This window comes from Symphodus melops, assembly GCF_947650265.1.
Source record: "Symphodus melops genome assembly, chromosome: 19".
NCBI classification, from domain to species: domain Eukaryota; kingdom Metazoa; phylum Chordata; class Actinopteri; order Labriformes; family Labridae; genus Symphodus; species Symphodus melops.
The window spans coordinates 17,640,027-17,665,362 of NC_136709.1; the positions used below are offsets into that span (position 1 = coordinate 17,640,027).

General features: G+C 43.5%; 1 protein-coding gene across 1 annotated transcript; it reads left to right on the forward strand.

The window, feature by feature from the left end:
* The first annotated feature begins 3,983 nt into the window (after positions 1–3,983).
* On the forward strand, positions 3,984–24,394 carry plppr3a (phospholipid phosphatase related 3a). Its single transcript, XM_079369747.1, has 9 exons — positions 3,984–4,066; positions 10,694–10,797; positions 11,208–11,393; positions 12,671–12,800; positions 13,655–13,850; positions 15,900–15,957; positions 17,617–17,790; positions 18,599–19,426; positions 20,213–24,394. Exons 2-9 carry the CDS (start codon positions 10,717–10,719, stop codon positions 21,272–21,274), a joined length of 2,715 nt encoding a protein of 904 aa, XP_079225873.1. The 5' UTR covers positions 3,984–4,066; positions 10,694–10,716; the 3' UTR covers positions 21,275–24,394.
* The last annotated feature ends 942 nt before the right edge of the window (positions 24,395–25,336 follow it).

A 25,336-nucleotide genomic window follows, 5' to 3' on the forward strand; every position in this document is an offset into this window, starting at 1 on the left:
TTTACTTGCATGATCTCCTATTTTGGGTGTAAACCGACCACTGATACACATTTATGAAAAAGGAAATGTGGGAACATAGGCAGTCTGAGGACAGTCACATTACTGACATGACTTCAGTCTAATCACAAAGTACCTGAATTAAAGTTATATTAAGTTTCTCACGAGACAATCCCGGCCTCCAGTCGAGTCAGGTTGGGATCGGGACGAGGGATTGTGGATAGAAGATCAGAGTGGGAAGTAAAAAAAAAATACACAAAAGATAGGAATAAAGAGAAAAAAATAAAAGCTTAAATATTTACTTGTTAGAGCAATGATACAAATATTCATCCACTATATCATCATTGTTGCTGCTATCATCATCACTACCATTAGTGACAAATGAATAGTATGATGATAACATTATAATGAAGACGGGGTGTGTGGCACCTCCCTACCTGGCCTCCTACACAGATACTTGGTCTGGGAGATTGTGTCGTTTATCCTGTCAGAAAACTGGCTCAACTTGGGTGGCCTTAAAATGAACCACTGTGTCACAAGTTTAACTTAGTGAGACGGATGTTCAAAAGAGACGTCTACTTCTATCTGCTGGGAACACAAGCCTAGAATCCTGAAGTCCCATCGAACTAAAGTGCCCGACTCCTGAAAGAAATCCCTGTATTCCTGAGGCCACTTGTGAGGACGTTCAAGTGCTGCTCCATCTGGGGGTTAACAGCATTGCTTAACTTGTCGTGTAATGGCAGCGTTGAGCCACACAGAGGCACTTGAACGTCTCCCTGTGGGCTGACAAATGCGGAGTGCAGATACCTGCAGACAATGACTTCATGTTGGGGATGTTAAAGCTCCTATTGAGTCGTTTGATGCTAATGATAGGCCACCTTCGGATGTGTGTCGTGTACTACCCGAGTCTGTATGCTCTCTTGTATATTTGCCAGTCAGTCACACTTCAGTCACCACATGAAGCAGTGGCCTAGATTACACGCCAGAGCGAACCATTGTTACACATTTCATCTTCACGTCTTTAATATTCAAGGTGCACTTTTTTAACCACATTATCACAGCAACATTAATCCTCTGATACAGTAAATGGAGGAAAAGCTGAGAAAACTGAGCGTGTACATGACACCTGACACTTCCCTGAAGAGAGAATTGAAATTGATACGGCAAATATAATTCTTCAGTACAGATGAGAGCTAACAGCGTGTGGGATGTTTGAAGAGGATGATGGAGAGAGAGAGAGAGAGAGAGAGAGAGAGATGGGAGAAGCATGCTGATGATTTAGTACTGCTGCATCGACCAGACTGTATAAAGTGACGATAATCACACAGAGATGAAGCCAATCAATCACATGTACTCTGCCCTCACACGTGCTTAGATACGCCTTGTAATAAAATAAACAATGGGCTCTCTGTCAGGTGTCGTGGTGGAGGGGATGAGTCGCTTAAAAAAATCAATCAGGATCCTATGCAAGTATTGTGCATGCTGTTTTGTCTGCAGAAATCTCCCTGAGTAGAAGCTTTCATGCAACTCATAAGTTAAATGTGTTCTTGTCTGTTTGTTTTTTTTTCCATTTTTGTGAGTATTAAGTCTATTTGTTGCATGCACATGTGCTTTCAATGCAATGACACCTACACATCCATGTGTATTTCTGAGCAAAGATGGCCGGCCTTTTGCTCACATGAAGTAAGTGGGTCACATGTGTGAACAGCAGTCAAGAAGGATTTTAATCAAACTTAAGAATCCCAAATGTACATCCACCCTTCCGGCAATCAATTACCCTCCAACTGGGTTTTATAGCAAAGAGTGCTGATAGTGCGCTAACTGTATGAAAGAAGGAATACAAATGTGGAGATTTCTGCATCTTTGAGGTGCTGCAGCTGTGACCAAATTCACCTCACTGAAAGGTGAAGTCCGTGGGAAGCAGGCAAAGAGAGCGTTCATCCACCTCCATGTACTCCTCCCTCCTCCCTTTGTCTCTGTCCTGCTTTGTCTCGTAGGTAAATAGGAGCCAGGCACTGTGAGTGATGAGTTTATTAGCTGCTGCCAGCTGTGACCCACCCTTGGGTGTTATTGGTGGGATGGCAGTGTGTCTCTGTGTGTGTGTGTGTGTGTGTGTGTGTGTGTGTGTGTGTGTGTGTGTGTGTGTGTGTGTGTGTGTGTGTGTGTGTGTGTGTGTGTGTGATGGAGTCTAGGTGGGGGCTCTGGAAGGGGAAAAAAGGAGGGGGAGTCAGACACAAGGGAGTACCCCATGAGAACCAGAGAAACTCCCTGGCAACCGGAGACAGGATCAACACTAAATGGGGCGCCCCCATTCATGTAGCAGCGACACAGAGCCAAATGACAGAGATTGAAAGAGAGGGAGAAAGAGGGGGAGAGGAGAGGAGAGGGAGGGAGGGAGGGGCTCCGTGGGCAAATGTGTGAATGAATGTAAAACAATTGGAGGCTGCTCAGCAAGTGACTTCCCCCTGCTCAAATGAGTTTGCACATGTATTAATATAACTGCTGCAAGTGTCCCTGAATGTATCACAACTTTAGGTTATCACGCCTCGTCTGCATTGGCTTCCAATTGTGACGCAAAAGGTATCTCTAAACCAAGAAGAAAACAATATGGGCGCTAACTAGACGTTTAAGTTCAGTTATCAGCCCCATTAAGAAGTGATAACCGAGGGTGGAAAAGATAAAAAAGATCCTTTAAAGAGCACATCCCACCCACGCACGTGCTCTCCTGTAGCCCACAGGCCCCCAAACACACCTCACTCACTCCCGTATAGATGTGAACGTATACAGCCGCCTCTTTGAGGTTAATTGCCGCAATGTCACTGGTGATGAGTCAGTGAATCGCGGAGGTGTCTGTGAGCTCAATGTGAATATACGTATAGGCTTATTTAAACGGAGCGCGCGCGCGTGTCCACCAGCTCCGCACCGATTCCTCCGGGGGGAATCCAAATGCACCACGGTGGTCAGACCTGCCACACCCTCTGATAGAGTAAACAAAGGCTGATAAATCTGAGCCGCCATGCCTTAAAAAGACGCAGAAGTTCAGGCAAGAGCAAGCAAATGTGATTCTATTTACAGGTGCTCGAGGTGTATCTGATGATGTGGCTAATATTGTAATTACAGTGAAATTGGCTCTCGATTATAGACGAGAGGTTATCTCCAACCCCCCGCCCCCCTTGCTTTTACGCACACATGTGCAGGCTGCGTTCAGCTACTCCACACACATTTACACACGCACATTCCAAAATCCAGCCCTTTGTCTCGGCGGTAGCCCCGAAACAGGAATCCAGCAAGGAGAGGAGGAGAGGGGAGCGTGTGTGTACGGACTAGACTGTCTCCTCCCCCCATCGTATAAGCGCACACCCCACACTCTCTCTCCTCCCCCCTGCACCCCCACCCCCCTCGCCTCCACAGCCCTGCTCGGCCCCCGTGTCTTTGCCTTTGTGTGTGCGTGTATGTGTGCGTTTGTGTGTGCACGCCATGAAGCTGACTGCGTACCCGAAAACCGTGCGACGGATGCCTTTGCGTAAAAAAAAAGAAGAAGCTTCTTTTCCTGGAATTTCAAATAGATCGTGTGACTTGTTCAATGGGAAATAGGAAAACCTGCAGGTGCAAGTGAAGGGGAGGAACCGAGGAGACGCACGTGAAGCTCTCACTTCTCCAAAAGCCAGAGAAGAGAGGAGGAAAAGGAGCGCGTTAGCAGCAAGTGCAGCAAATTGGACTTTTCCACCATCAGCAACCCTCCTCTCTCTCCCTGTCTCTCTCTCTCTCTCTCTCTTTCGCTCTCTCTCTCTGTCCTCTCTCCATCCCTGCTCCTCTGTTGGTCTACCCACTTACTCCCATCCAACCCCCCCCCCCCCCCATTCTCCGAGCCTCCTCCCCAGAATAGCCTCACTCAGAGATCTTAGAATAATAGTGGGGAAGGTGTGTTTGGATTTCGGGGAGACGCATGGAGATGGATTAAACAAAAAAGAGGGAGACTGCACCGCCAAACTGGAGCAGCACGCGCGACCACGCCGGGGGGGAAGGGGGCGACGGGACTCGGTGAATTCGCGGAGCCCCCGGGACAGAGGTGAGTGCTCGGGCTGTCCGGCGGCTTTGTGGTGTCTCTCCCACCTTCGCATGCATGCATCCACCAGCAGCATCCCTCCGCGCTCCTCAGCACATGGTTTCACCTTTCCATAATTGATGATCTTATACGCAATCTGGTGATTTCTGATTATGGAAGTGTAACAGCTAAGGTGTTATTATTTATCCGGTGGGTGCGGGATTATGCTCCTTAAACTGCGACTCCTTTTTTTACTCAGTGCATGGCTACTTTAACCTCCACTGATAACACTGAAAATAGCAAGTTAAGCAAATTGCATGTGAAGAAAAAACGTGTTTTCCAACAGAAAAGATGCAACCATCGCCTCCAATCGGAGTCATTTTATCTGACTTAATCCAATTAGGATTATATGCATTTCAGAACGATGTTTGAACTGTTTCCATCAGTGTACAAGCAGGTGATGAGCTAAGTGTTTTTAAACCCTCCTCCTCATCAACTCGAGCATATGGCTCTGTGTAGTGTCCCTGCATCCTCAGGGCCCTGCAGAGGACGTGGATCTGCAGCCAGCACTGTAACTTTCCTGCTTGATGGATGGATGAGTAAATAATGGATGGACAATAGATACACTGCCCTGTTGCACTTTATGATCACTTCATTCTGCAATTTTGAATTTCATGTTTGTGGGCCAGGGGTCAATAAAAGAGCAAGCGACTTTACTTTCTGATGAATGCTTAGTCAATGGCCTGAGGGAGAGACCTTGGAATACATTAGATGTGTGCTAATAGGCTGAATATATTTTCTTCTGACATATAATTGGGTGCTTTTCTGCCTTGGATGTCACCAAATTAAAATGGCGAGGCTTTAGAATTGTAAGGTTTTCAAAGAAGAACTCACTTTTCCTTCAGCATAATTTAATTTGTTCAACACTATTTGATGTCAGATGGACAGATAATCCTTTTCCCCATCCCATCAAAACACTGAGCGAAACAATTTTGTGATCAAATAGATTGCCATTCTTTTTTTTTATAAAGATTCCATAATCCAAAAAGTTGAAATCCTTTGCCCCAATCTTCATGTGTAAGACTGCAAATGTCAATATTGATTCACCTAAATAAGATTTTCTTGATTAAAATGAAAAAATGTTGATTGCAATACAACGTAAAGCTCCATGTGAGGATTTCTAACTGTGAGGACAAAAAGGCTGAGCTGCAACTTTGAAATGACTAAATCAAATAGTTTGCAACTATTGAATAAGGTTTATACGTTTTAGTAGGAGGTGTTCGAGGCTTGTCCTAACCGACTATTTGTCCAAATAATTCTCAAGAGTGTTTTGTCAGTATGACTTTTGATTTGCTTTACTGCTCCTGGTCGACTCGGAGCCTCCCCGCTCAAACCGATTTGATATTTACTATATCGAACTGCCTCCAATGGGATATAGCCATTGAGTGTGAATACATTAGGACGAGTCATTAATCACATTTTACAGCTCACAATCATGGCAGTGAACACACAGTGTCTTTACCTTCTACTCAGCCAAGATTTCAGCCTGATTCCTTTTTTTGTTTGTTTTGCTGTAAAATGGATTCATGCCACGTACAGCCAACAGATGATGCCTCTGAACTCACGTTTGATCACGCAAGTGTGAGCTCTCGTGTCCGTCATATTGCTACTATGAAATTGTGACGACAAATGGCGGGTGTTTGGTCTCGCAGTCCAGCCAACTTTGTCTAGTGTGTGCATTTTGAGTATTATAATGTTAAAGATCGGTAGAAAGTGTCCTCATCTCTGTCGTTTCCCCACGTTTTTTAAAATACGTTGATCCTTGCCTAGAGTGCAGCCAGCGTCAGTTGCAACATGACATCAATGATGAATGGCTTCAGATTATTTTCTGTCTGTTGCCTCATTAATTGTCTGTTCAAACGGTGTCTGTTTTGGTAAAGATGGTAAGTGGGATAAAAGAGTGGCGATGCTTCTTAACAGTGCATGAGAGGTCACTGAATGATTTAATGAGGATGTAGAGGGGTGTTCAGCTGAGTCACAGGGTCTTCACTTGAATGAACTCCTTCAGGACATTCTTTGATCAGCATGTTAGGCACCATTCTCCAAATGGTGCTTGAAGAAAGAATTTTCTTTTCCAAAGACGTCACAGACTCGAAGAATGTGTGGCGAGCAGCTTTGCTGGTGCTCTGACACGTTTCCCTCACATCTGTTGCTGGTGTGAACATTTTAGTGTCATAATAATATATATGGCATTGGCATTAACTTTAGTTATAGAACCATTAAAATCAGAGGTTTAGTGCTTTGACATACTTCGAGGCATACAAAATAACAAAGAAAAGAAACCAAATATGAAAGAAGGCTTGGCCAACATAATTAACTCAAACATCATAAGGACCCAAGCAACACAAAAACCCTGCCACTTAAACTCCGACCAAAGATGCAAGAACGTGTTTCTGTCTTCATTAGAGGCAGAAACACGAAGAAATAAAAACAATAAGGAGAGACAGTAAAAGGGGGGAGGGGGTAGAAGCTACAGCTGTACATCTTCACTCATCTCACGATTTGATTCGATCTCACTTCTACTTCTACAATTTCTACTTTTTCATTAATGAAGACAAACGGTCACAAGAATATAAACTCCATTTCATAGAGTTTAGAAAGTGCTTAAGAAGTCAACGTTCTACATTCAACGTCTTTCGATTGAAAGCCACAATAAATAAATTATAGAGGTCGAGCTCTATATCTGGAGATTCTACAAACAAAGTCAGTATGAGATAATTGATTATGTTCTGTCACTGCATCATAGCAGAAGCAAAGCATCATAGAAACGGTTCATTTGAACACCCCTCGTAGATTATTAGAAAGGTGTCGGAACAGTAACAGAAATAAATCTAAATAATTATAGAAGTAGTCCAGACAGAAGCAATCAAAGGAGGTAAAGCAATAAAAACACACGCCTGGAGTACCATGCTATACAACACCGCACTACCACTCTATACCAGTCCCTCCCTCCTCCGCCCCTCCTCTGCCCCTTCCCTGGTCACTGACTCTCGTATCTTCCTTCCTTCTGACGGACTGTTGCTGTCTACCTCAGGCTATACAACACCCATCGTTCAAACCCACACGAACCAAATGTGCGCACACTGCTTAAACGACACTCTCGTGCAAAGACAGCCGACATGTTTGCAAGCACCAGCAAACCGCATGCAATCTCACACACACACACACACACACACACACACACACATGTCGTGCCCCAGAGGACAAATGCTGGTATGATAGATAAACGAGGGCCTATTCTTCACTAAAAGGCTCATTCTCTGTGTGAGTCTGTGTGTTTGTGTGTGTGATGTGAGTTTGGGGGGGGGGGGGGTGAGGTTTAAATGATGACTGGAGTAGGTCACTGAGACCAAGGGTCCAGGAGAGTGACACCCAGGACCATGTGTCTTCCTAAGCTGCTTTCAGCTACAGTGGAATCCATCCATCCCAATATCCCCCCTGTCTCTGATCCTCACCCCCTCCCCACTGACCTCCCTCCCCCATCAGATGTACACATCTAACAGACGCACACATCTAGCAGAAGTACACAAACTGAAGCTACAGTCTTCTGCTCTTCTTTTGTACCATTTCACTTCCATACGTCTTTGATCTCAGCTTATCTTGTCCCCTGTTCTTTCCTATTCTCCTCCCGTCTCCTTACCGCTCCTCTCCTCTTGTCTGCTCCTCTTTCCTCCCGTCTCCTTTCCTCCTCTCCTCTCCTCCGCTCGCCTCTTCATTTCTAGCGGTCATGGAAATTAGACCGTAGAAGTCTTTGATTCTCCGTGCCGTAGACCGCCTCAGGGTCAGGGCCTCTTATCTCAGCGAGAAAGAGAGAGACAAGCGCAGGGAAAGGAGGAAGGAGATAGAAAGAGAAGAGGAGACGGGTGTTAACACGGAGGGACAGATAGCAAGAGAAGGAAAAGGTGTAAGGTGGAGACAGCGGGTAAGGAAGGATTTGCAGAAAGAGACTTCAGAGTGACAGGAACGAAGGACAGGTTTCGAGCAGGTGAGAGAGAGCAATAAAAACAGCTTAGCAAATAACATGGAGCAAGAATAAAAAGGGAAAAGGAGAGCAAAGCCAGAAAAAAGATAACTTTAAGCCAATTGAAGGGTCTGTAAAAGGGCCATATGTTTTGGATTGAAGCCTCAGTACGGCTCACTTCATGTTTCTTAAAGCAGGCCTTTATCGTAAATGATGTGTGACTAAATTAAGGGAAACTGAGTAGAAAATGACCAGAAAACACACAAACGTGGGAGACCAAGCTCTCCGCTGAAACACATTCTGGATTGTGTACGTTAGAGCTCCTGTGAGGGAACTTTCAGGTTGTGTTGGTTTTGGCGACCCCTATGGACAAGGTAGGACAATACAGTGTGTCCTGTATAGGGATGTAGAGAATAATCGTGAGGCAGCTAACAATCGATTCAAATGTGTCAAGGTTAGAATCGCTACTCACGGCAGTAATATCGTGCCGCGTCAGCAGCTGTAGGCGTGTGGTTGTAGTAATCAGGCGTTGTCATGGCAGTGGAAGTTGAGAAGATGGCAGACCAGACAAAAACTGTGTGCAAATATTACAACAAGACAGAGAAATTCACAAATAGCACAACCAACGCGATGCAGCATTTAATCGACCCCACAATGAGAAGCTCAAATCACCTCCCGATTCTCTGAAAATAAATCATGAGAGAATCGTATCCTGAACTCTTTATCGTGAATCATATAGTCCTGTATATATGTAAATCATTTTCTCACAAAAAAAAATCTCTTCTTTATTTTAAATGTCTCAAGTGCAACTCTCATTCAGTAAGTTTACATGCACAGGTTTGAATTGTGATATACTGTGGAGTCATTTCATTGGATTACTTGTCCCAGTGTAGAAGCAACGAAGAAGAATCGATTTATTGAGGAGTATGTCAGAAGCACGACTTCGTTAAGGTACCCCTCTTTCAACTAGTTACAATTGGACCTTCCTCCAGTTGACCTTCCTCCACTTGACCTATTGCGTCAGATACCAAGTAATTGACAAACAGGTTAGCAAGTGGTAAACTTGTTGTACGTCAAACATGGACACCTTTACAGCTCTGTTAATTCTCTACATACTGTACTTTTGGTAACACTGAGAAGCATGTTATCTGTTGTGCTTATGGAGATATCCAAAGGCAGTAAAAAAAAAAGACAGCTTTCTTTTGCACTTATGCTGTTGGTCTGTTTGGCATTCTTGGGTCATTTTGGGAGAGTCCAGTTTCAGTTGGACTAACACAGTGTTTGGCAGGAGAAATTTCTGAAAAGGGCAATTTTTGTAGCTGCTGTTTAAGGCCTCGTTTGACACTTTCCACATGGCTGGGGTGACAGGCTTGTAAAAAATACTACATGGAAATCATTTATCTTGAATCTGAAGGTCTTGTTTGCTTTTTTTGGGGGGGTCATTAGAGGCATCAGTATTCAGCTTTAAACTCCTCACCAGGGCTTAAAGGAGTGCCACAGCTGGCCGTTTTGAGAACAGAATCTTAATAGTTTTTCATTTATATTCAAAGTCAGCTTGCCAAACAAACAGAAGAAAACGTCTGGTAGGAACCAATGTGACATATAGGAGAGAGAAATGACGTCAATCGAAAAGTGTTGGAGAGAAGGCAGAGAAGATGGACTGTGATTGAGAGAGTGATAAGTAAAATCGAACACAGCGGGAGAGGTTATGAGAATGAGATTGAGTGATAGAGATGGAAGAGGAATGGATAAAGGATAGAGATGCAGAGAAAGGAATACAGGCAGAAAATGAAGAGAAACAGGGAGCTGGAGGGAGAGATGTGAATATTTAACTCTGTTTAGTTTTCCATTTGGGCCCTTGGCTCTTCCTTCTCTCTGAGGCCTCTGATCGCCTTCAGGTTACTGATAGCAGGAGACGTATGCGAGTGTGTTTGTGAGGAAGATACATTTACAGTGTGTTCCCTCATGGAAGTAAAAAGCATCCTTTTAAAAGAAGTCTTGTTTTGTTTGTAGACTTCAACATACTTTTCAATAAGGGTGGGGTAAAATAGAATTGCAGTGCAGACAACATTTGTCCTGCACTTAACCGTTTCTGAAGCACTAAATCGGATATCGCGATGCATCATCATGTGATTGTCTTCCAATAAATCAGTTATATCCAGATCTCCAGAGAGTATGTTTTCTTGGTCCATAAATCATGTATCAAATACCCTACGACTTCCACCCCTACTTTTAAACCTAAGGCATCTTAATGACCTGCAACGTGTAGGGAAATCTTATTTTGGGCTTATTAAAAGTGCATGTGCAGAGTTATGGGCTTAATTATTCCATGTGTATGGGTGTGAAACAATTAATTCACCACATTAACAGAAACACTTACAAATATGCACAGACCACAATTTAATTTCTGCTGCCTATTGCAAGGTATTACTCATTAAACTTACTCATTTTCATTTTTTCAACATTAAACCGTTACACCTGAAACAGCCTTTGAAAACGTCTTGTTCCTATGTTTTATTCATCAGATAAGTCCAAGACTGGCAGAAATATGTTTGGGGGTTTTTTGGCTGCTTTTACACATATTGATGATAAAAAAATCCAACTCCTCTTCAAATCTGTTTTCCCATCAGGCTCTGACTGGTCCACCCCCAAGATGACATCCCCCAAAAACAGAGCCAAGAAGAAGCCGCCCAAAGACAGCATGACATTGCTGCCATGCTTTTATTTTGTAGAGGTGAGTGTAGACAGATTACGGTAGATGTAATGATGAATCTGAGTTTTTTTTTTTTTTTTTTTTTTTGCTTGGTTGAAATGACTCACTATATTTACTGAATCAATCAGAAGCTGAGTCACTCTCTCTGCTGTATGGAGTCGTTTTAACAGTCAGATTTTTGGACTGATTGTGTCAGGATGCATCGGACCTCTCCCGAAAGCAGTTTAATGTTTTTCATTAGACAATACGATGGTGTCATCATCATCATCTTCTCTTTTGTGTGTTTGTGTGAAGGTGTGTATAAGTCAAGAGATGACTCGAACAGTGGATGAATCACTTCTTTCAAAGCAAATATTAAATGCTAGTCACTCTTTGTCCTTGTCCTTGTGGATTTGTGTGTGTTGGGTGTGTGTGTGTGCATGCCCGTGTAGCTTCCCATCGTCCTGTCCTCTTTGGTGTCCCTGTACTTTCTGGAGCTGACTGATGTGTTGTCCCCGGCCATTGTGGGCTTCCGTTGCCATGACCGTGACCTCTCCATGCCCTACGTGGAAACGGGTGATGAGCTCATCCCACTGTTGATGCTGTTGAGTTTGGCCTTCGCTGGTCCTGCAGCATCCGTAAGTCAATCACACACACACACACACACACACACACACACACACACACACACACACACAGAGGCAGATTGTTGGTGTGGCAAGAGGGATGTTTCCTGGTAAAATTAAAATAAGTTAATTGAATTCTCTTATGTTTGCACAGAGTGTTTGTCAGAATCAATTCTTTGAATGCTGTTTCACAGATATGTGAGCTTTTATGTTACCCTTCCTCACTTCAATTGATGAATGTCCGTGGGACTGGATATCAAATTTTACAGCAAATAAAGTCTAGATGTCTTTCAGATATCGCTTGACTTATGGACCTTTACATGATGGTGTTTGTGTTCAACAAACCATTTAAATATGGACATGGCTACATCCAAATTGTCATGTGGAATACATGCCTATGGTTTCAGCATATTGATATTGGGTTATAATAAAAGTTGAAATGATATAAATGGTTTCTACAGAGCCACTGAAGTGTGAGAAACTGCTGACCTAATGCTTCGTGTAAATTCAGGATAGCTTTGCTTTAAGCTCCATTTTGGTTTCCACCAACTCCTTAGAAAAGATCTTCATCTTTAGCTGTGTTTATTTACATGGGTTTCATCAGGAAACTAAACTGATGAAAGCAGAAATTTCCTGGTGGGCTTGTCACTGAGTGACATGAAACCCATGAGTCATGTGTTGACTAATGAAGCTTTACAAGAACAAAATCTCCCTATATTGGTGTTGCAGCCATAATATTGATATCACAGAGGATAAATGATTGTGTGTGTGTGTGTGACTGAGCGTTGCACACAAATCCTACCAAAGAAGACAAATATGAAGATCACACAGATACACAGTCGTGCAACATCTCAAAGTCTCACAAAGAGAATTCAATGTCCCCTCAGAAATGCAGAATCAATGCATACATTGATGAATACACACCTGACATTCCAATACACACCATCGGACATGGCATAGGACTTTTAAATCAATGCACACACACTCACACACTCACACTGATAATCCATCAGCAGCATGGAAACGAGCAGACCTCTCCAACACTCATCTGTCACTCTGATTGGAAGTGATCTCTATTCAATAGCACCTTGCTTCCATTTTCTGTCCGTGCCTCTCGCTCACTGTAGATCACAATCACAGGAATGGATATTTGAACACTAACAGAACCTTTTTTTCCCTTCTTTTCTTTCTGTCCCTTCCTGCTCATTTTTTCGGAGACAAAAAAAAAGTGAAGAATAGTTCAAAAAATGTGCCCGTGCCTCACCTTTTACCTTCTTCTCACCTCACAGATTATGATGGGGGAGGGCCTGATGTACTGTATGCAATCCAAACTCAAGTCGTGTCCCAAGTCGGAGAGCAGCATCAACGCTGGAGGCTGCAGCTTCAATTCCTTCCTACGCAGAACCGTACGCTTTGTCGGTGCGTCCACCCACCCATCCTTTAGGACTTTTTTTTTTTAATGAATCAAAATTACATTCTAATCCATAACGTTTTAATGGTTAGTGAATTGCTTTGATGATTTGCTGTAGTGAAAAAATTGTCAACCCTCAGGGTCACCCTAATGGTCTGGGGCCCCATGCAGTTGTCTGCCTTTTCCGGTTGACAAGCAGCACTTCTGCGTTCGCTTTAATCACACATTTTCATTTGTTAAACAAGAACATTCATTCATCTCCTCTTCTGCATTTATATTGCTGTCTAAGTATCTAAAATGTGGATGATTAATAATTGAAAATAGAGTTTTAGAATAATAATAAGTCCCCAGATTAATCGTAGTTTGGATACCCATATAGCTTACATTCTGAGGAAATGTCGAACCAATTGCTGTTGTTCTTAAGATGGAAATCAGTTTTGGCTGAGAGTAATTCCACTCACCGGCTGAGCCCCCGACACTATTTCATTACAGAGTCTGGAAATAAGCTAATTACATGCATTAAATGAAGGGTGACTTAAAATGAAACAGACTTGATATAATGCTCCACGGGAAATATCTGGAGGCTGACATTGAGCTTTGAAGTGAAAAGAGACATTCACCTTGCCAAATTTAACCGTCTGCAAAAAAAAGCTTTATAATGAAAGAGGCTGAAGGTTTGTAGTGTCACTTTAGGTTGTCGGAGGAAACATCTTGCCTTGTTTTTCACTGCAGGTGTTCACAAATATACAGCTCAATTTGTAGAAACCCTCCAGGGGCTTTTTAGTTCATTTACTAAGGCTGCCTCACCATCTCTGAATCTGTCTCCTGTAACTCTCTCCCTCTCCCTCTCCCTGTCCCTCAGGTGTTCATGTGTTCGGTCTCTTGGCAACAGCCTTGGTGACAGATGTCATCCAGTTAGCGACCGGTTACCACGCCCCTTTCTTCCTCACCGTCTGCCAGCCCAATTACACAGCGCCAGGGGTGTCATGTGACAACAACGCCTACATCACACGGGACATATGTATGGGGAAAGACCAGTATGCCATCATGTCGGCGAGGTGAGACACACACATACATGGAAAGATTTAAATCAGCCTTGAAATCCAAAGCTGCAACCCCAGAAAACACAACCTTTGAAGACAGTATATTCTATGAATAATCACTTTATTTGAAATGGAGGCCCTTCAGCTCAATATGTCTACTCATTTAATGAAATCAAAATACAGCATACCTTTTTGTGTACTAATGGATAGAACCATTTACTTATATGTATATTTTCTGTGCTACATGCTATTATGTTCTATAAAATTCATCACACTTAATTGAGTCCCAGAAATATATATTTTTATTTTTTAGTAGTTGCACAGTTTGCCCTTCATTGCTTCACATCACTATCTTGAAGGACTGTTTAATCTAAAAGGCAGGCGTCATCCAAACTCATTAGCATTTGAAGTGGATTAAGGGAGATTAGCCGCAAAAAGAGAGTATTTTTTGTTTATATGCTGTAATATTTTCTTTTAAAGTTTGTTCGTACAGCAAGACGTCATATGTCCTTACAAATGTTCATTGTGTCCAGATGTTGGAATCACAGGTGCTGTAGCTCAGATTAGCTTCTCCAGCAGAGCAGGGAGTAAAGGACAAAGGTCAAGCTACAGCATATGGGAATTAGACAGTCGTTTTAAGTGCTTGCAGACATAAAAGATTACAGCTAAATATAACTGATACGGGGATTATCCCTGTACTACAAATGAACAAATGTTTCCACTTCTATAACTCTGATGACCAATATTGGCAAAGTGCTTTATGCCTCAGCTCCTACACTCTAAAGAAATAGTTTGACTTTTAGTTGTACGAGGATCAAGCTAGCAGTCAGTTAGCTTTGCATTTATATAAAAAATAAAGACTGAATGGTTAATGTAAGACCAAAAAATGTACCCTGTTCCTCCCTGCAAAGTCACAATGCACTGGCTTTACGTACAGGTTTTTGTTTTGTTTTGCCAATTTTGTTTTAAATGGCAAGACAACAGTGTCGAACAGAGCATGTAGCAGTGTGATAAGCAAAGTTAGCTGACTGCTAGCTGAAGCAATACTTTGGATATATAGAAGAGAGTAATAAATTATAATTAATCTTGACAAAAAGATCTTTTTTAAATACTGAAAAACTGAAGTCATAACGTAATGCTCAGCCAAGACACGTAGCAATAATTTAATTATCATATAATCAATTATAACTGTATGAGCACTTTGCATTTGGGCTGTCGTGGTAACTGCAAAAATGTATTAACGTTTGATAACCCCTGTACAACTTGTTCAACCACGACAGGTTTTTTTATACAGGTTTTAAAATGTGAACAATGTGTTGGCATCTTACTGTTGACACCAGCCTGGTTAGCCTTGTCTTTGTGACCAGTTTTAGTGATCAGGAAAGCTAACAGCCAGCCAGCTTTAGCTTGAATGGAAAATGTGTGAGTCACACCGAGTCATCTAATCTGATTTTCAACTATTTATTTCAGTAGTTTCTTTCAGAAATGCCAAACAATAATCACAGCTTAGTTCTAGCCCTGACACTTTGCTTAAACTAACTTAAGTGTAATTCTAGTCTTTGCCCTAAATAACTTTTAAAAAGTTCCTTGTCTTTTAAGGTTCTCTATCAGGTCTTTGAAAGACTGACTGAAAACAAGAAAGAGTGTGAAGTAAACACTTCACAATGATTAACACGCTGAAATGAAGAGTGCCTCTGAAGGCGAAATTAAATAAGATTTGGGATTTGGTTTGATCTAAATCTAAATGAGTGGCTTTGACAATAACTAATTTGCCTTCCCCTTAATGTTTCTTCTTAGTAATGCCCCACAGTATTATGTTGGTTTATTAATGCTCACATCTGATAATGCTCGCTCGGTTTGACAAACACAGCCAGGCAGGCACTCAGGTTCAATGTCAAATTAAAACTAGACATCAAAACTAACACCAGCAACTGTGACAGGTTTATTTAGGTTTATTTAAAGAGGCCCAAACGTAGAATCCACACAGCTTTTTCTGTGGAAACATTCATATTTCTTCTCTGCCTTCACTCTTTCATACCTAACTCTCCCCCTTTCTCCCCTCAGGAAAACATTTCCATCCCAGCATGCAACGCTCTCTGGCTTCGCTGCTGTCTATATCTCAGTAAGCACTTCCTGTGTTCTATACGCATGAATGTATCTGTGACCGTGTCTGCGATCTTTGAAATGTTAGGAGTCCAGATTCATTTAGTTTTGGCACTTGTCTTTTACAAATTCACAAGTTTTATGCAGCTGATGAAATTCTTCATCTGCTTCATTACTTGTTTTCATGATAACCGACTGGATGCTCCTACCTTTATTTAACAAACGCTGCTGGTGGCAACCTCAAATTATAACCTGCATATCAGCGGATAGTTTTCCAGAATTCAATAACAAATTGAACAATTTTCGATCAATTCAGGGAGGGCTGCTCAGGTACGACAAAAATTGTAATCACAATGGATTGATATTGAATCGAACTTCAACTGCGTTTTGACGATGTGACCAAAATATAACAAAAAAGCCTTTAAAACATGACAACAAGTACAACACGGCAAGCGGCACAGTAACTGTTTGATCGAGATTATCTTATTTTCACGATCATGGAAAACCCACACCATAATCTAATAATAATTTTGCCATTCCAACAGGTGATAAAAGTGTTTTATTAAACATTAAACCGTTCTGGGTCAGACTGCATTCTAGTGCTTATATTTACATCGCTGTTATAGTTGCACTTTTTTCCATTCTATAGTCCTGTACTGACCGCAGCAGTTTGTAAACTGTTTGACAAAGTAGCACTGTCATTTTTCCTAGAGGTAACAACCTTACACACACACACACAGATACACACACACACACACAAATGCAAACTCTCTAGCCTCTAGCCTCAGTGGCTTTTGCGAGCTGCTGGCCGAATCACTGCTGCCTCACTGAGCGCAGAGCGTGCTCATTAAAGCTCACAAAACAGATTTCTGATGAGAGAAAAGGCGAGAAGGGAGGAGAGAAGCAACTGCTTTGGCAGCTGGAGAAACAACAATTTGTTGTGATCTCCGCAAAGTTAAGAAGCACATCAAAAACCCTGAAGTCAGAATTTTATTACCACATTGGGACATGAACCGTATGTCTTGTAGTCAGTCTTTGTGGGAAACGTCAATGTGAAATACATTACTTGAAATTGCATTACTTGAAGTTTGAAAAAAACTCTTCTAAAAACAGACATTTGAGAGGTATATGAAATGTCACTCCGCTGACAGATTCTCCACCAACTGTCTCACTTCAAGAAAAGTAGGGCTTTCTATGCTCAATGCAAGACGGACAGGCTTGTTAAAATGGATATTTTTGCAAAGCTGGCTTCTCTGTCACTCAGCTGTCTTCCTTTTTATGTAAATGAAATATAGTGTGCATGCAGAGAATTTAAAATGTATACATACATATACTCACTCTGCCTTCCTTTGACCCTCCCTCTCTTCTCTCCTCTCTACTGTCAATTTTAATGACTTAGTTCATCTCATATGCAGCATGCAATCCTTTCTTTAAAAAGTTCCACATCATCAGTTAAGACGGTACCGTTTACAGCATTTTCAGAGATCTCTGACAATTTTTTTAGCCTCCTATACAATCTTCCTCAAAAGAGACGCAACACTTTTTTTACCTGTACACTGTAAATCTTCCCTCTGTAAAGGTCAAACGTTTGTTGCTGTGTGAGACCGAGTGTCTCTTCACGACCTCTCACTGCATGTCTTCTGCATGTTTAGCTGATGTGTTGGCCCTCTCTCCACAGATGTATTTCAATGCGAGCATCAGCAGCACAACCAAACTCCTGAAGCCGTTGCTGGTGTTCGCTTACTGCATGGCGGCGGGCCTCGCTGGGCTGACGCAGATCACGCAGCACCGCAGTCACCCGATAGACGTCTATGTGGGATACCTTATAGGAGCTGGCATCGGAGTCTATCTGGTGAGTTAAACAAAGTGCACTAGAGCGTGTGTGACAACAGCATCAAATGAATCACGCAGGTCAAGAGCCAAACGAGCAACTGAAATTCTCTCAATATGGATTTCTTGTTTCAGGATTTTGTAAAACTTGTGCATGTACATGAATTCATGTATTTAGGGATTTGTTTTGTCCCAAGGCAATAGCAGACAGTCAGCGTGCAGCGTAATGGGAATGACATAAATAGATTTTTTTTAAATAAGCTTGTTTACTGTAGTTGTTGCTGTGACAGAGTTGTCCCATTGTGTTCTAACCATTTCACAGCATGTGTTCAAACAAATCCTCCTTTTTTTTTCATCACCTCCCTTCTTCGTGTGGCTTCCATAATTTTCTCTCCCAGCATTTTTTTTTTGTGGGGTGGGCTCTATATATAGAATTTTTCTATTACGGAGGAAAGGGAGACAAAATGAATAATCCGATAAGAATTCTCTGGAACAATTTCACACTTCATTTAAGGAAACTTGTCGTAGCAATTTTCCACACATCCCTCTTCCTTTTAGTCTTATTCTCTCTCCTCTTTCAGTTTTTGAGAATGGGGGGGGACTTCCCCCTTTCATTAAAGGATAAATTCTAAGAAAGGGGAAGAGAGGGATTCATGCTGACCTCAGACTAAACACGAGGTGGAAGGAAAAATGCCTATTCATGAAGTTATTCCTTAATTTATAAAAGATTAAGGAAAATAGATTATCACGCTTCCGTCTTTATTTAACATTCAGGCTACTTCCATCTTCTCAGTTCTTTCTCCTCTGTGTATCCCTTTGTCCGCTGTCAGGCTGTGTTCGCCGTGGGAAACTTCAAAGCATCAGAGGAAGATGCTCTTTCTTTACACAGACTGACACCGGCTCAGCAGAAGGACAGCCTGAGGGTGCTTAGTCAGCGCGGGCATGACTCGCTCTACAGGAAGACCCCCAGGGTGTCGGAGAGCAGGGAGGAGCTGGGTGCAGGCCTTGGCTCCGGAGCTCGCAGTAAGGTGAGAAGGGAGAAGGCATCACTGGCTTCCCTGAAACGAGCGAGCGCCGATGTGGAGCTACTTGCAACTCGAGGTCCCATGGGGAAGGAAACCATGGTAACCTTCAGCAACACCCTACCAAGAGTGGCAAACGGGAATAGCCCCATCTCCCCTTCAGATGAGCCTGCCACCACGCAGCGTCACATGACCTTCCACGTGCCCTTTGACCCCCAAAGGTCTCGGCAGCTGGTGTCAGAGTGGAAGCAGCGCTCGATGGAGATCCGCAGCCAGAGCTCCCGAGATGAGGATGAGGAGGATGGGGGCGATGAAGGAGGAGCAGCAGCCGGAGGAGGAGAAGGAGGAGACCAGGAGATGCCTTCCTCTCTATATCCTACAGTGCAAGCCAACAAGAGTATCGCCACGCCAACCGGAGCCAGGATGGTGGTGGCACCCCCTCTAGTTCACATCCCAGAGGAAGCCACTCGGCCTCCGCCTGTTTCTCCCAAGAGCGCCAAGACACGTGCCAAGTGGCTGTCGCTCACTGAGGAAGGAAGGGTGAAAGAGCCAGGACAGGGGCCCATCGCCGTGTCGACTCCCAGAGTGCCAAACATGCAACCAGGCCAGCCGCCGAGTCAGCAGAGAGTCACTCAGGTAGAAAGAACACCTTCAAACCATCATCATTAGGACAAACATTACAACAACTTGAGCTGGAGCTTTGTCTTTTTTTTTATTTCAAGTGGCATTTAGCCAGTTCTGTAATGTACAGTTTGGACAGGCCCAAAGGCGGTGTGTGTTACACCCACATCTGATTTATATGATGGTCAAATAAAAGCGGAACAACTCGAGTGCACGCAATTTCACAGATTAGTTTCAGATTGAAGTACCAACACAAGGGTTACCAACACTTATTACAGTTGTAGATGAATTTTACTTTATGTATGTGATAAATGTCAAATATATTACCATTTCCCCTTTTCAATGTTGACGTCACTAAAAGTCGCAGAATTTTGGTTTATGTAGTACAAAGGAACGTCCGCTGATTTCTTTAGTAACTGATCCTTGACCTTGGATTAAGCGAGACAATATCAGGAAATTTAAATAAAAAAGCATGTGGACGTTTAGGGTCCATATAAAAGCGTCCACAAACTGTGGCGCCCCCAGCTGGTCGGGGAGAGCGTTCCACAGAGGAGCAGGAATTTAGTCCAGGACAAGGATCATTAAGAAGCAGCTATGGTGCTTAAGCCCTTCCTCAGCAGATACACTCTCCCAGTTGTTGTGAATGCTCTGAGTGTAAAATATATTCATATTTCATTGAAGTTAAAAGTTTTAACCAAGTGGGCCTCGCTGGCGTTAGCTGTTTTGGATCAGCTGTAAGAGCATAGCTTTTAGCATTGGTAGCATCTGTGCACATTCTAAAAAGATCTTCTTGTCCTCCAGGTGATAGCTCTGTCCAAGCAGCAGGGTCATGGACCCCACACTGTGTCCACGAAGACCTCAGAGGGCGGCTCCTCCTCTGGAGGCGGATCCAACTGCTCCGAATCGCCCTATTACAGGATCCCGTCAGATCGAGATAGCTGCACCGGCAGCAACCCGGGGAGCATCGCAGGAAGCGGGAGCATCGTCACCATCGACGCTCACGCCCCTCACCATCCGGTGGTGCGTGTGTCTGCCAGTAACGGCAAGCCGTGGGAGTGGAGGAACACCATCAGTGGAAACATGATGACAGCAGACGCGGCGGGAGAGAAACACAGAGTGGCGCTGCAGCGACAGGAGAATGCGAGTCAGTACCGGGACTACAGGACGCTTCCGGTGAAAACGGACTCGATGTGCGTCTCCTCAGCCAATGAAGGAGGAGCAGAGCTGCCTCTGCCTCCTCCCCCTACCTCCTCCTCCCCTCTGCCTCCGCCTCCTCAGCTGTCCTCCTCCCCGCTCCCTCCGCCTCCTCCTCACTCGTCTTCCTCGCCCTTGCCTCCCCACCATCCCCACTCCACTTCACACTCCACTCCACTGCCTCCTCCTCTTCCTCACCCTTCCTCCTCCTCTCACATGCCTCCCCCTCCTCACTTGTCCTCTCAGATGTCCCCTCCACCCCTTCCGCCCCTTCCACCTCACCATCCATCCTCCTCCCAAATGATGCCCCCGCCCCCTCACCCCTCTTCCTCCCAAATGATGCCCCCGCCCCCTCACTCATCTTCCTCCCAAATGCCCCCACCGCCACACCCGACCTCTTCCCACATGCCGCTGCTTCCTCACCCGTCCTCTTGCCAAATGCCCCCACCTCCGCATCCCCATCCGTCCTCCTCTCCTCTACCCCCTCCGCCTCACCCGTCCTGCTCCAGCATGCTCCCTCCTCCTCCTCATCCAGACTTACTGATGGACACCCACAGCCAGGCGTTGTCCCGCTCCTCCACGCTGCCTCGCAGACCCTCTGTGTCTGCCCGCAGCCACGCCGAGCAGGAGCACTACTACAAGGCCATGCAGAACGAGCGGATGTTATAGTGACGGGGGAAAGATCACGAACATCATTGTCACATCGATGATTGTACTTCTGGAGACGCAGCCGAGAGAGGAAATGAAAAAACAAAAAAAGCGGTTGTGGGCGGGTGAATGGAGGTATGACTTTTGAAATATGACAGAAAGGTTCAAAGATTTGGAATCCAGAACCGCAGCTACAGTCAAAAAAAAAAAAAGCTAGAAATGAGAAGAAAGCTGAGGTTTCGGACCACTGGGAGGTGAGAACAGACTCAGCAGTGGATTGGCTCACACACGCTGCCCACAGCGCCGGCTCCACAGCCTGGACTGAGAAAAGATAAGACAAGAGACAAGTGTGAGTCAAAGAGAGGCGGGTCAGGATTGAATACCCAAGTTTACCTAACATTTGAGCATACACACCCTTTTGTGTTCCTTCATTGTGAGACTGTGTGGAAGCTGCCACAGCTGAAAGAGAGATATCACAATGAGCGGCCTGGGATTTGCTAAATCAAGCTCCCCTTGAGAGGCGCGGTGAGACTGAGAAAAACAAAACAACTACAGGCAATACTAGCTCTCCTCAAACTCAGCTGTTGAATCTGGCGTTGCAACCAACTTCAAAAAAAACTCTCCAAAGCACCCAAAAAGCGATGAATCCAGAGACGAATGCTGTGATGCTGAGTTCAAAAACAGGTTCAAGGACATTTGGACAAACCCTCAAAAGCATCAGAGTCTTTAACTCCGGTGAATAAGCAAACCGATTGGGACATTTTGTGTTTGACACTGAACAAATCTGAAAGAAACTAACAGAGAGAGACGGCTTACCAAGTGTTGCTTCTGGACGGGGTGTGAAGGAGGGGGGGTGGATATACGGAGGCTCACGAACAGTTGGGCAACCCGACGCAGACGTCACTGAATGGATTACTGTTGTGAACACGGAAGGCGTTGAAATGGAAAGAGAGAAATTGCTCCCGAAATGAAGAGGGCTGATTGGGCAGCACAGCGCAGTGAGCCAGGCAGCCAGTCTGTGTCCTTTTTTTTTTTTTTTTTTTTTTTTTTCCTGTGTTGGAAAAAACCTGCTGCAGAGCCCCGAAGCAGCTCGAAGGAGATTACCGTTTGTTTATCAAACCATGTGAGCACACTCTTCCCTCATAGCTCTTCACATGTGACCCTCTGGCATATCACAACATTGACGGCCTTGATAATGGGAAGCTGCCCAGCCAGTGCTGACACCAACATGCTCGGTGGCTTGGGCACACGGCGTATTCAAAGCAGCTAACTGGCTCATTCTGCTGGCAGCGTCACTTCATACCAGTCAGCGTTTTAAAAGATTTTGGTACCACTGTCTAACCATGCATACTTCATACAGGGTAAAGAAGTCATTTCTTTGTTATCTGTTATTCGTTTTGATTTAAAGGTCTGTAATAAGTCATTCTTCAGGGAAACATTTGGATTTTGTCAGCTGTGAACACATAAAGCACTGCAGGGAGAGTGAATATTTACAAAATGTACAGCTCAATATTTACGTTCCTCATCCTCCATCTGTACTCTTATCATCAGCACCAGTTCATCTTGTGCACCATCGAGATATCTTCTTCTACAGGATTAAAATCATTTCACTGTGCTTTTTTGGAAAGTGGTACCAAGATGTGTGTTGTTTTAAATACTGTATGAACAAAAGCTAAGTGTAAATGTCCAAACCAGCACCATGAATACCAGCAACGTGTGTAAAAATGCGTGCGCAAAAGTCTCTCTCGTTGCTCGCTCTCTTGTTCTGAACATACAGTATGTAAGGTTTTTTTTTTTTTTTTTGAGACAGATAAGCTAATTTTTCTTTCTTTAGATGAGACAAAAAATTGTTTTTGGGGGCGCGAGGTCAGTGGTTCTCAACAGGTGGGTCACAAAGCCATTTTCAGTATGTCGCGAAGGTGTGCTTGTTCTTTTTTTTTTCTCGTTCTGTCAGGGTTTTGTTCCATCTGAGGTCTAAGATTTGTCATTGAATACATCTGATTGGTTTGAAATTTGGGTCATGATTGTAAAAGAGTTAGTGGGGGTTCCTTAGGCAGAGACAAGTTGAGAACCACTGCACTAAATGCTCTGATGTTAGGCTGCGCCCCGTGTATGGAGACTAGTCCTTTGAGCCTACCCGCAGCTACTTTCCCACATCCCACTCTTTCTCTCCTTTTTCTTACTCTTACCCACTGTCTTATCAAATTAAAGCCCAAAAATAAATGTTTGAGCAAAAAAGCTGTTTTGCTCAAGTTTTGCCCACGGCACCATTGACTGCCAGTCAAATTACATAGAAATAATACATTTTTATGCTGATGGTCTTATTTGCTTTTATGGCTCATAAAAAAGGCATCAAGACTTTTTCCTAACCCATTTAAAAACTCCTGACAGGAGCTCAAGAACAAACTGTTCATATAAAGATTTACATGAAAAGTCAAAACAATACATCCTAAGATATATATATAGATAGAAATAATCTAGCAATGAAAATAATCAGTAGTTGCAGCCCAATGAAATAAGCTTTGAATGGATGTTTACATGCCATGCCTCTCGTGTCTATTTATACTGTATTGTACATAGTCATTAACTGGAGTCCATCATTTCGTACATACACGTTTTTTTATCAGAAGATATTCCAATGACAAGTACTTCGTTTCGCTTTTTTATAGATACAGACTCACCAAAAGTTGTTTTTTTTTTTTTTTTTTCTTCTCACCCGTGCATTGAAATATCTGAAGGGAACATGAAGTGATTTGTAAAGTTGTGCTAAGAAGGACGGAGAGTTAAATGGAACCAGTTGTGTTTTGTAGACGATCTCCTCAGACGAGGATAGATAATGTTGCTCGTTCGGTTTGTGCTGCATGTGTGTGTACGAGCGTGTTTTTTTTTTCAATTCTGTGCTTCAAGTCAAACAGACATGCTGCATTTTTCAGTGCTGGTGATTATTGTCCTACTTTCCCACATTTCTGACTGTACTTTTACTTGATATTACCGGATATTATTAATACTCTTATTGTTCCGCAGGCCTTTTTTATGGGCTACTGTTTTTTATCTGTGTTGTTGTGTAACATTGATAACATGGTTGAATAAAAAATATGAAGACTTGTTACATGAGCGTTCTCCTTGTGTTACTTGAGTGCATGAGCAGGGTCAATGCCGAAGCAGCTTTTACCGTCACTCTAATGAAAAGGATCCTCTCCATTGATTGTTGGGTTACGAGGCCTTCATGCTCATTCATACTGCACTCTCACACAGACGCACTCAGCCAGACGGATTCAGCACACGCACATTTGCAATGCAACGTTTGCTCTTTTTTCCTGCAGGCTAGTGTCAGGTTTCTGTAATGAATTCTGCGAGAATGTTGGTCAGTCCCAGATGACCTGTGGCGAGTGTGTCTGCGTGTGTGCACGTGTGTGTGTGTATTAAATTCAATCCGAATTTTTGTGTTTGAGAAAATGTGCCGGCTGTGTTTTCTGGGATTTTTCGAGTGTCGAGAACAGACTTAGAATCTTGTGGAAAATCCTGACATTCACACTTCGTTCCTGATATTTAGAAACTTATCCTGGCAATTTGAGAAAGTCAAAATGTTAATGTAACATCAAACTGACACCTGTTTTTTTTTTCGTTTGTTCCAAAAATGCAAAACAAAATGTTTTCTGCTAACTTAACACAGGCCCCTTTGTTCATTGTGATATAAATAATACCCTGCATTAAGGTGGATGATTCTGCAGATGTGTGCGTGCGTGTGTGTGTGTGTGTGTGTGTGTGTGTGTGTGCGCGCGTGTGTGGGTGGACTGTAGGAGTATGTAGTCCAGGTTATATGTCCACCCCAATATCAGTCACATTAGTGTTTTTTTTCTATCTGCATGCTTGTTTGAGTGTTTATTTCAGCATGCATGCGTGTGTGTGTGTGTATATATGTGTGTTTGGTGCATTGGAGCATTGAACTGTGTGATAAAGCCGTGCAGGCGGTGGGGGGTGCAGATGGTGTACCGAGGCCTGAGGACAGTCAGCATGTCCATGACTCACACACCAAGCAAGCCATCAGCTCTCTCTCTCTCTCTCTCTCTTTTTCTCTCTCTC